This window comes from Lycium barbarum, chromosome 11 (assembly GCF_019175385.1).
Source record: "Lycium barbarum isolate Lr01 chromosome 11, ASM1917538v2, whole genome shotgun sequence".
In the NCBI taxonomy this organism is placed as follows: domain Eukaryota; kingdom Viridiplantae; phylum Streptophyta; class Magnoliopsida; order Solanales; family Solanaceae; genus Lycium; species Lycium barbarum.
In genome coordinates this window covers 3622630-3634757 of record NC_083347.1, presented here as the reverse complement: position 1 = coordinate 3634757, position 12128 = coordinate 3622630, and the positions used below count along the sequence as shown (strand labels likewise).

Sequence of the window (12128 nt, the reverse complement as noted above, 5' to 3'; positions counted from 1 at the left end):
TATTTAAGGATATACCATTGAGCAACCCCATATAGACTTGTATACAACATTTCCTCAACATTACTATTATCCCTCATAACAAAATTATGCTCAAAACGCGCTACAGTCATAGCTCAAGTTAACTTACAAGCCAAAATATCATCAAGTTCATGTTTGAACCGTCCCTTCAATTTCTTTCCCTCAAATCTTAGCATAATTACCACATAAACATGAAAATAAGATGAAATCTTACCTCAAGAACACTTTAATTCCAAGATCATTTCACCTTAAAATACCTTCCAAAGCTTCTACAAGAAGAAGAGACAAGTTTCAGCCACACTTTGAAACCCTAAGTACTTTGATCCTCACTTTAATCTTTGATTTATGCTTGGAGAAGTGTTTGAATATGTTGGAGAGGTTTCTAGAGCTTTCTTGAACTTGAGGTTATGTTAAAAATGACTTAAAATGAAGAGGGTCGTGATATATAAAAGCCAAAAAATTCCACAACCATAAAAAATATGGCCCGTATTTTAGGTCGTATAACATTATACGGCCAACTTTCTGGCCGTATAAAATATATGGTCCGTATAATGGGCTATATTCCTCCACCTCAAAAACTGTCTTCTCTGAAATTTTTTAAAATCTTTAAATACGATCCATATCTCAAAATACGGACCATATCTCATATTTCTCAGAAATAACTTTTGACGAACCTTTCCATGTTGATTCACTTATTCTCTAATCCTTCCGCAACTTACCAAGCACGAGCTTAAACCCTTATAAGCATACGTTAAGCATGTCTAACCTCGTATGACCTTGAAGACAAATCCCGGTGTCCAAAACTAAGACAACTAACAAACGACAAATCTAAATGTATAAAACTACGAGATATAATAGCGCAGTCTTTAAGGACATCAGTAAGAGATCGCTCTTGAGAAAGAATATAAAGTGAGGCTTGTCAAATGTACTTCACCAAAATCTTAAAAAACATAAAATCCACGGTAATATAATACAAATATATTATGAATTAAATCAATGGATAACAATAATCCAAAATCCAAACAAAGCATAAGCTAGTGATCCTCCAAATTTCAATTTCAAATTTGCATTAACCTCCTCATTATTGGTCAATTAATGGAACACTCTAGATTTGGCAAGGGCAAATCCGTAAACAAAAAATATCAATAACCCAATAATAGAAATATCTTAAATAACAAGGGCATCTAAGCAAAAAATTAATAACAAATATATATAGGTACAGTCTTGCTTTTGTTTCCAGGGTACTACTTCGTATGTTGTTTGTAGTACGTTCGATTCAATTCTCTCTTGAGTAATTTCTACAAAAAATCAATCTTCAGATTTCTTTGCAAATTTAAAGATACATAAATTTGTATACAAAGATTTATACAAATCAATCAATATACTGAAATATATATATAGTAGAGTTTACAAAGTGCCAAGAACTGAGCTATGGGTTGCAAAAAAAGTGTTAATGGTACACTTAATGATGCTTTATTATTCACTACTATGTGTATTATTGGTTTACCAGTTGATGTTTATATCAAAGATGGTGCTGTTTATTCGGGTATTTTTCACACTGCTTGTGTAGATGATGATTATGGTAAGTTTTTTTCAAGACCCTTTTTTATTTTACTATGTTCCATTTAATTATTTTGTGATTCTTGATTTTGGGTAGTTGTTGTTTAGGGGTTTTTTGTTTGGACTAGATCAGTTTATGTATCCGATCTGGATGTTTCAATGACTTTGTTTTGAATCTTTTTTTTGTAGGGTCTTTTTCATTTCTCATTTTTATGTTTTTTTTTTCATTTCGAATGACGAATGTATGAATTCCAGTCCTTGATTATGTACATTTTATGGCTTTTTAGAGAGGAATAGTGCAAAATATTACATGGGGTTCATACAGTTGATTCAATACTTTGGGATTAAGGGTTAGTTGATTGAGTTGTTGGCCTTTTCATTTCTCATTTTTTTCTGTATTTTCATTTCAAATGACGAATGTAAGAATATCCCGGACTTCGGTTATCTTCATTTTATGTTTTGTCTCTACTTTTTTGGTATATCTCTTGTATACAGCTGCTGTGGCCATGTTTATGAATGAAAATATGCTTACTTGATCAAAAAAAACATTATTGGATTTTATAGAGAGGAATAGTGTGAAATGATTACATAGGGTTCATGTAGCTGTTTTCAATAATTTGGGATTAAGGATTAGTTGTGAGTTATTGGTTCTTGTTGTAGGCCTTTTTCATTGCTCATTTTTAATGTATTTTCATTTCAAACGATGAATGTAAGAATATTCCAGACTTTGATTATGTACATTTATGGATTCTTAAAGAGGGATAGTGTGGAATGATTACATAGGGTTCATACAGCAGATTTCAATAATTTGGGATTGAGTATTAGTTGATTTGAGTTAGTGGTTCCTGTTGTAGGCCTTTTTCATTGCTCATTTTTAATGTATTTTCATTTCAAATGACAAATGTAAGAATTCAAGTATTTGATTATGTACTACATTCTATGGCTTTATAGAGAGGAATAGGGAGGAATGATTTACATAGGGTACATACGTCTGATTTCAATAACTTGAGATTAAGGGTTAGTTGATTGAGTTATTGGTTCCTGTTGTAGGCCTTTTTCATTACTCATTTTTTATGTAGTTTCATTTCAAATGACGAATTTAAGAATATCCCGGACTTCGATTATGTACAATTTATGTCTTTCTTGGAGAGGAATAGTGACGAATGGTTACATAGGGTGCATGCAGCTGATTTCATTAATTTGGATTTAGGGGTTAGTTGATTTGACTTATTGGTTCCTGTTGTAGCCTGTAGGCCTTCTTCATTTCTCCTTTTTATGTATTTTTATTTCAAATGACGAATGTAAGAATTTGAATCTTTGATTGTTTACATTTTATGGCTTTCATGGAGAGGAATAGTGTGGACTTGTTACATAGGGTTCATACACCCGATTTCAATAATTTGGATTCAGTGTTGTCAAAGGCGCGCTTAAGCCCCGAAGCGGCGCTCAAAACATGTTGAGCGCTTCGCCTCACTTTATGTGCGCTTCAGTGTCGTCATCAAGGTTCTAAGACATACTTTTCCTTGCCATTGAGCCTCTCTTGAAGAGGTGACACTAGATGATTGATATTTCACTTTATCGTAATGTTTTTACAATTTCTTTGTCCATATATTTGTTATTCATGCTTACTATTATTAGTCTTGGACTAAACATACATATTTGCGCTTTTTTTCACTAAAGCCCACTCTTTATTTGCGCTTTGTGCTTAAAGCCCCAGCTAACCTTAGAGTTTTTTTGTGCTTTTTGCTTTTGATAACACTGTTTGGATTAAGGGTTAGTTGGTTGAGTTACTGGTTCCTGTTTTAGGCCCTTTTCATTTCTATTTTTTCTGTATTTTCATTTCAAACGACGAATGTAAGAATTTGAGTCTTTGATTATGTACATTTTATGGCTTTATAGAGAGGAATAGTGTGGAATGATTACATAGGGTTCATACAGCTGATTCCAATATTTTGGGATTAAGGGTTAGTTGATTTGAGTTATAAATTCATGTTGTAAGCCTTTTTCATTTTACCTTTTTAAGTATTTTCATTTCAAATGACGAATGTAAGAATTCCAGTCTTTGATTCTGTACATTTTATGGCTTTCTTAGACAGAGATACTGCGGAATGATTACATAGGGTTCATACAGCTGATTTCAATAATTTGGGATGAAGGATTAGTTGATTGAGTTATTGATTCCTGTTGTAGGCCTTTTTCATTTCTATTTTTTCTGTATTTTCATTTCAAATGACGAATTTAAGAATTTGAGTCTTTAATAATGTACATTTTATGACCTGCAAGGGTGGCTCAGTTGGTTGAGCAAAGGGGCTTCCATAATGGAGGTCTCAGGTTCGAAACCCCTGCCTACGATAGCAGGGGATTTGCCTTCTGGGTCGACCTCGTCGCACGAGGCTTGCCTAGTGCGGGTTATCTCTCCTGTGTGATTTGCAAGCTATTGCATAGGAGCGGTTTCCCTTGTCATAAAAAAATAGTGTACATTTTATGGCTTCCATAGAGAAGAATAGTGTGGAATGATTACATAGGGTTCATACAGATGATTTCAATAATTTGGGATTAAAGGTTAATTGATTGAGTTATTGGTTCTTATTGTAGGCCTTTTTCATTTCTCATTTTTCTTTGTTTCCTTTTCAAACGAGAAATGTAAGAATTTGAGTCTTTGATTACGTACATTTTATGGCTTTCATAGAGAGGAATAGTGTGGAACGATTATATAGGGTTCATACAGCTGATTTCAATAATCTGGGATTAAGGATTAGTTGATTGAACTTCCTGTTGTAGGCCCTTTTCATTTATCATTTTTGCATAGTTTCACTTCAAATGACGAATGTTAGAATTTGAGTCTTTGGTTCTGTAAATTTTATGGCTTTCTTGGAGAGGAGCAGTGCGAAATGATTGCATAGGGTTCATATAGCTGATTTCATTAATTTGGGATTAAGGATTAGTTGATTGAGTTATTGGTTCCTGTTGTAGGCCTTTTTCATTTCTCATTTTCTGTATGTTCATTTCAAATTATGAATGTGAGAATTCCAGTCTTTGATTCTTTTATGGCTTTCATAGGGAGGAATAGTGCGGAATGATTACATAGGGTTCATTCAGCTGATTTCGATAATTTGGGATTAAGGGTTAGTTGATTGAGTTATTGGTTCCTGTTGTAGGCCTTTTTCATTTCTATGTTTTCTCTATGTTCATTTCAAATGATGAATGTAAGAATTCCAGTCTTTGATTATGTGCATTTTCGGGCTTTCATATAGAGGAATAGTGCGGAATGATTACATAGAGTTCATACAGCTGATTTCAATAATTTGGGATTAAGGATTAGTTGATTGAGTTATTGGTTCCTGTTTTAGGCCTTTTTCATTTCTAATTTTTGTGCCTCCATTTCAAATGACGAATGTAAGAATTCCATTCTTTGATTATGTACATATTATGGCTTTCATATAGAGGAGTAGTGTGGAATGATTACATAGGGTTCATACAGCTGATTTCAATAATTTGGGATTAAGGATTAGTTGATTGAGTTATTGGTTCCTGTTTTAGGCCTTTTTCATTTCTAATTTGTCTGCGTCTCCATTTCAAATGACGAATGTAAGAATTCCAGGCTTTGATTATGTACATTTTATGGCTTTCATATAGAGGAATAGTGTGGAATGATTACATAGGGTTCATACAGCTGATTTCAATAATTTGGGATCAAGGGTTAGTTGTTTGAATTATTGATTGTGGCATTTACGGCATTTTAGTTTTCTTATTACGCTACCATCAATTAAGTGTTTAGTTTACTAAGTAAGAGACTTGCAAGAATTCTGATTATTATTTCTCTCTTTTGATACTTGGATTAGCTATTGTTTTGAAGAGGGCAAAGATGATTAAGAAGGGTAGTCGGAACGCGAATGTTGCACGTGGAAGTTTGATAGAGACACTTGTAATTCTGTCTGAAGATCTTGTCCAAGTTGTCGCAAAGGTATGATTTTGGGCATTCCAATTTTGCAATGTCTATTTGTTGCCTGCAGCTATGATTGGTCCTTTTTTCTCTGCTTATACTTGTGCTTTGCAGGGGGTTATGCTATCTGCTGATACTATGCCAGGACATTTCGATGGGGATAATATAGGAAGTGTTTGTAGCAATATCACTAATCTTGAATACACCAAGAAGGAGATGACAGCAACAAAGTCCAAGGTGTCTACCGCAGATGGAGAGAAAGCTACTAAAGAAAGGTTTGTGCTTGCAAGACTCATTATTGATTCATTGTTGGAAATGCCTCATTATCTATTGTTCCGGTAGACATGACCTAGGCTTGTTCTTCAGATTTTTCCATTAAATTATGGAAAGCAATGTGATGAATATCTGTAGAGCGGATAAGGAATAATGTTAAAGTAATTTCTTAATTAGTTCTGGTTAACTAGTCTATATTCATAGATATTCTGATAAGTGAAGTTGGAAAGCTTTCTCACCAATTGTATTTGCTTGTCGTATCACTAGTCTTGTGATGACTAAACAAAGGGTGTTCTGGGAGGAGTGCTATGTGTTAGGAAGATACCTAATAAAGTGAAACGTAAGCTCTGTTGTTAAAAGCCCGCTTGAGGTGTGCTTAAACCCTGAAACTCAGCGGACTGAAAGTTAGGCAGTTCACCTCATTTAAGTAGCATCTTAGTGCAGGCATCATGCGCACACAGTAGCCATGGCCTCCATCCTATAAAGAACGATAGTATGAATAAATGTTGATAGTATTATTCTTTAACAATTTTTTATGGATAATTATATGAATGATTAAGAATACTAGACTAGAAACTTAGTAAGCATTACCTAGTCACTAGTCTATTTGAAAGTTGTATTTGAGTCATAAATTCAATGTGATTTCTGAACTTTGATTGATATGGGTTTTCTTCATTAATTTCAATTTCTCAATATTTTGGTACATATCATTGTTTTTTATACTTATAGTTTATTTTCCCTTGCTTTACTATATATTTTAATGTTTTTCCTCATTTGTGCGGTTCTGCACTAAAGCACGCGCTACAATTGCGCTTTGTGCTAAAAACCTAGCAGACATTTGGCTTTTTTCTACGGTTTTCGCTGTTGATAACATTGCTATGGAATGGTTGTGAAACCAAAACTATAATGTAGGAGCGAATGTTGTACCTACAAGATGAAAGTTGTAAAAAAACAGATGTTACAAGATTGGACAAGATTTAAAAGGTATGATCATTCTGATAAAGTGTACACACACGCGTAAATGAGAAAATGAGAGCTAATTACTTAGAAAGTGTAACTTATGATTATTGAAGGTATCAGAAGACCACAAGGTAAATTTAACATGGAGGAGAACTGTCTTAAAACATTTATAGTGTGTACGGATCAATGAGGAATTAGTTATGAATTGATAACAATAGAAGCCGAGGATCCATATAGGCAATACCAACCAGTTGAGATTAATGTTTAAGTTGTTGTTACAACTTATATCGGATCTGGTGTTTGCTAGAGTCTTTTTAATGGGGTTAGAGAGTTGTATATTAGTGTAGGCGTTAGTAGAGAGATGTATGACACTTAGAGAACTGTTTATTTTTGAGAACCTTTCATTTACCTTAAAAGACAAATCACTTAGTATTTGAATAAATGGGTACAAATAGAGTGTTATGGATGGATTCATAGTCAATTGATTGAGTTGAAAATCATCTATTTTTGTAAGGTTTTTTCTACTTTTTGGTATACTTCTTGTATACGTGCTAGTTTTTTCCCTTTTGTTAAAATATATTTAGTTAATGAGAAAAAAAACTCTCAATATGGATCTGATTTTAAAGAGGGATGTCATTTCATTGTATTTAGTTTGTATTGTTCCCCATGATTTACTTCCTGGAGGGTTTTCTTTCTCTTTTTAAAAAGGGATGTGATTTCCTTAGCAAAACTCGGTGAAAAGTCAACTTTTCTGGCATAAATTACTTTAACCATCTTATTATTATAGTACTGCTGAATCAACCCAACGCATAGCTGATGTTTGCAGTTTTGCCATCTGATGAACAGTAAATTTAGGGAAAGGTCAACCCAATATCTGATACCTGCTGGGTTTCTGCCCTTTCCCTCAAGAGATTATCATCTCACTTCTCATAACCTTAATTTTTCTCCTCTATATGGTCAACTGGGCACTAACTTATCTTTCTATTCATGTCAATTCTGACAGACATGTGCGAGATGGCTTAATCAATAAGCAAAGTGATTGCAGAGAGAACCACGAGTCTCTAAGGGAGAGAACTGTACGTTAACCCTATGTTGTCTGAACATTGAATGAGAGATAAAAAGATGTGATATATTTGCTTTTAGTTAATGAGCACTTTTTTTTTCTTTTCATTTTGTAGATCCTTGAAGTTCAAGGCTCAAGCTCAAATTGTGAGTATTAATTGAATACTTCAGTTCTCGCAATAAAATATCAATTCATGTGGACCTCTTGGTGGGTGGCAAACAGATTAGGCAGTGTCTCTCCTTGACTGAGTGTCATGATGAATTGTATTCAACCAAATCTCTGATTTCCATCACTTATAATTCCGTATAGCCAATTAAACTTTGCTGTAAAAGAATTGAATCAATGGACAAGAGAGGGTTGTCCCTATGGAAGGGACACTCGACTCACCTAAGGGGAAACCAGGAAAGTGGAAAAGGCACTGCTGGCCCCTGCATATCACTTAAAAGAAAGAAAAGGAAAAAAGAATTGAATCAATTTTTGTGACTCCGTTCCTGCTGAGAATGGTTTCAAGACTTAATGGCGAAGGGAAATTCTTACTGAAGTATGCTATTTCCTTATTCTGCAATAGAACTCTTAACAAATTGATGATTGCTGATAGATAATGAGATCTTTAAGTTCTTTATGTAGTGTATTTATCTATCATAAACCAAAAGAATGCCATTCATGAATTCTATTACAATTTTTTCACTTGCAGTGGATGTTTCTGTAACTCGAGCAAATGCCATTGAGAATGTTAACTTCAACACAAACTCGAAGTTGTCATCAAATGGTGTATCTCATGGTAGTCCTCCTCTTTCCTCAATCAAACTTGATGATCGGAATAATGAGAGGCACAGTCATGAGCAGCAGACTCTAGGCAAGACTCCTTGTTTGGGCCCTACTTCCTCTGGTGCTCCAATTGCCTCAGTCTCATGCATCAGCTCATCATCATCTCGAGCTGACTTGTTGCCTTCACAAGGTTCAAATCATAATGCTAGTACAAAGGTAAAGTGAACTCAGTGGGGTCCACTGTTGTAGGTGCATGATCAAATTTTATTTGTTCCGTGTATTCAAGATTATATAAGCTAATATTTTCAGTAGGTTTATGGCGATGTCAAAATTAGATTTTGGAAATTTTTCTCTATGTTACTCCTATATTATTCATCTTCTAGGATGATTTATGATTGTTGATTTTCCTTTCTCTAGGAGTCTAAGCTCAACCCTGGGGCAAAGATATTTTCTCCATCAGCTTTGCAGCATAGAACTGTTACACCTCCTGTGATGCCAACGATGGCTTACATGCCAGATTCCTGTCCTGTAGTACCTGTTGCTACAGCAGAGCCTGAAGTTGAAATAACCCCCTTTGCTCCTCGTCCCTCTGTGCCCCTCAAGCTTGTTCCATATAATAATTTGGCAGCTGGAAATGGTGGCTTGGATGTACAGTATGCTCAACCGGTATGTGATTACACTTATCTTACTTTGAAAATGCAGCACCAGCTCCCTGCTTTAGTTTTCTGACAATTAGAGTTACTCTTTTCTCTGCGTAACTTGGATTTATTTACTGATTACAAAATTGTTTTGGTTGATTGACCACCATATCTTTGTACCTGAACCAACCAATCTCAGATTGACCATAAGAAGTTATATCATAGTAACATAACCAAACCACAGCGCAGCACACTTCCGCGCATGGTGTTTGGAGACTAGCCTGTCGGTCTGTATTGGAGAGTATTATGCAATTCTGTGTTTCATCTAATCTAATTATGTCACTGATATACATTTAGGGAAGTTAATAAGAACTCCATTACTCTACTGTCCTGTTCCTATATTGAATCTAAAACATCAATGATGGAAACAGTCTCATTTGAGTACACCTGATTACACCACAAGCATAAGATCAATAGACAATTCAATTGATAAATATGTCAATAAAAAGAAGAGGAGGAAAAGAAAAGTTAATCAAAGAAAACTCTTTCTTAGACAATGGTTTCCCATAAAACCTGTGCTATGATATGTTTTTCTGTTGTTTGAAGAAACAGTTGAAGGTGGAAGAAAATAATTGGGATTCTACTTCTTGCTGTTATATGCAGTTTAACAAAGAGGCGCTGCTTTCTTAGTTAGCAATGACATTTACCAGATGCTCTTTCAAAATAATTGCTACAGCTTAATATCAGACAAGTTAGACCAATTGCATCCATTATTCTGCGTCAATACTTTTATAGAATCAGTTATTACTGTTTTGATGCTGCTGCATATTTTTCTGAAGTCTTTCTTTGTTAACACGTAGACAATTGGATACATGGGAAGCAGGACTCAGCCGGCTAGGTATGCCACCAGTCAGTATCATCACCTTCAGGCTTCAACCGGTTATGTGCATCCAAATTCTCAAAATGTAAGGGAAATTACCATGCCACTCTGTCTTTCTGAAGCCATTTATTTTGTTAGGCTGGAAAGATGGCTCTGCCACCGTAGTTGTAGAGTCATTGAGTCTTATCATGTTGTGGACTGTGGCCCTATTACTAAATTGACGTCCTCAGGATAATAGCATGACATCCTGTTATTATTTTTGTGCTTGTAAGACGGTTGCAGATGTTAATGCCACTTCTAAAATTCTTTATGTTCTCAGGTTATGGTTGGACGTTTAGGACCACTTGTTTATATGCATCCTGTTTCTCATGTAAGACGAATTACTTCTGTAGTTTTTTTTTTTTTTGGGACAAATTTTCTGACAGTTTATGGATCTTGGATGGCCCTTTAAACTTTCCTCTATCTGATTTCCTTTGAGTGTTTATCGCTTTGCACTTTTCCTGATTTTTCTCTCGGATATCTTGTCAAAAGGACGTTGTTCAGAGTGCAGTGGGGTTCTCTCAAGTATCCACACGTCCTCTATTAATTCCACATCAGGTCCATCCTCCTAAGCATCAAGGTACGTGTTCATGGCATATTTTATGGTATAACTTGAAGTGGTCCAATTGTCTATTACTTTTGAATGGAAAGTCTTGAGTTCAATGCAATTGCTAGTAGCTTCAGCTACTTATATTCAGGGTCCGGAATGCATAATGCTCAACAGTCTGTTTAGTATAACAACTAGTTAAATGCAATTGCTCCTAGTAGCTGTAAGTTATTATATCAAAAGTTCAAGCTTGCACACCGGGATCTAAGGATGAAGACTTTTAAAAGCTTTAGGTAGATGACCAAAAGCAGTAGACGCAGCAGTGCTAATACTAGCAGCAGATAGTGTACTCGTGGGAGTTTTAGCAGTTGTTGATACCTTAGCAGGTCCTATATTTGTTTGACTATCAAGACTATAGTATGTTTGTTGAGTACGAATTTATGTTCCTATTTGTCATTAACTTGCAATTTCAACTAGATGATGAACAGCAGTTTGTGGCTAACTACAACTTGCTGCAATAACTTTATCACTTGAATGATGATATGATGTGGATATTGAATTGTTAAAGTAGTTTGATATATACACATTTCTCCCTAATAGATAGCACTCCCTACCTGGCATTGCACATGAAGTACAGTTATTTACATATTGTAGTACTGTAATAAGTTATCTGTATTTTACTGCCACAATAACCTAGTGCATCCCTTTCTGCAGGAAGTACAGCACCACAAGCATTGCAGTTGTATATGACCCCCCCTGTTATAACAGGGCTACAACAACCATTCACTATGCCAAGCCTTCCTATTACACAGGCGTCTTTTCCTGTTATGCGGCCTATGCAAGTCCCAGGATCTAATGGTTTTCCGCCGAACAAGTTTGCGTGAATATACTTCTGTAGTTGAAATGATGCTGCCTATTGGGATTCTTTTTTCGTTTCTTCTCAATCTCTGGCAGGGTGATTCTTTTCTAAAGTTTTCGGTCTTGTAGTATGAGCAGGTTATTCTTTGTTAGAGAGAGGCATTAACATTGTATATTGAGTTACACAGGAGTTGTTTTTGTTTGGAGGTAGAGGAAGAGTTCACTCAGGGGTTGTTGTATTGGTGGTGATCCAAAGGAGATAAATTTCCAGTTTTGAGCTGCAGGAAAGCAAATTTTTGGGCGTCAAAATCAAACTTTTTGTACGATCATACAGCTTGAATTTCTGATAAATTGGAATTGAAGTTAATAGTGATGTGATAGCTCTGTGCTTAATTTTGATCTTTATTCTAGTGCACTTTGCCATTTCTTTTGGTTATCAAAGCCTATCATATAGGCTTGATCTTCCGTCTGTCAAGGACTCTTCGTTGTAACATTTTTAGGGTCAAGTTATATTTTGGTCAAAGCCATTACTTGGATCAATTTTATATTATTCTAAGACAGATCCTAAAATCTTTGTAAAT

At 35.1% G+C, this 12128-nt stretch overlaps 1 protein-coding gene across 1 annotated transcript; it reads left to right on the top strand.

The window, feature by feature from the left end:
* The first annotated feature begins 1251 nt into the window (after nt 1–1251).
* On the top strand, nt 1252–11952 carry LOC132616490 (uncharacterized). Its single transcript, XM_060330912.1, has 11 exons — nt 1252–1600; nt 5421–5542; nt 5636–5796; nt 7758–7830; nt 7933–7963; nt 8512–8801; nt 9003–9251; nt 10084–10188; nt 10423–10473; nt 10635–10722; nt 11404–11952. The coding sequence occupies exons 1-11, from the start codon at nt 1450–1452 to the stop codon at nt 11571–11573; spliced, it is 1491 nt and encodes a 496-aa protein (XP_060186895.1). The 5' UTR covers nt 1252–1449; the 3' UTR covers nt 11574–11952.
* Nucleotides 11953–12128: the final 176 nt, after the last annotated feature.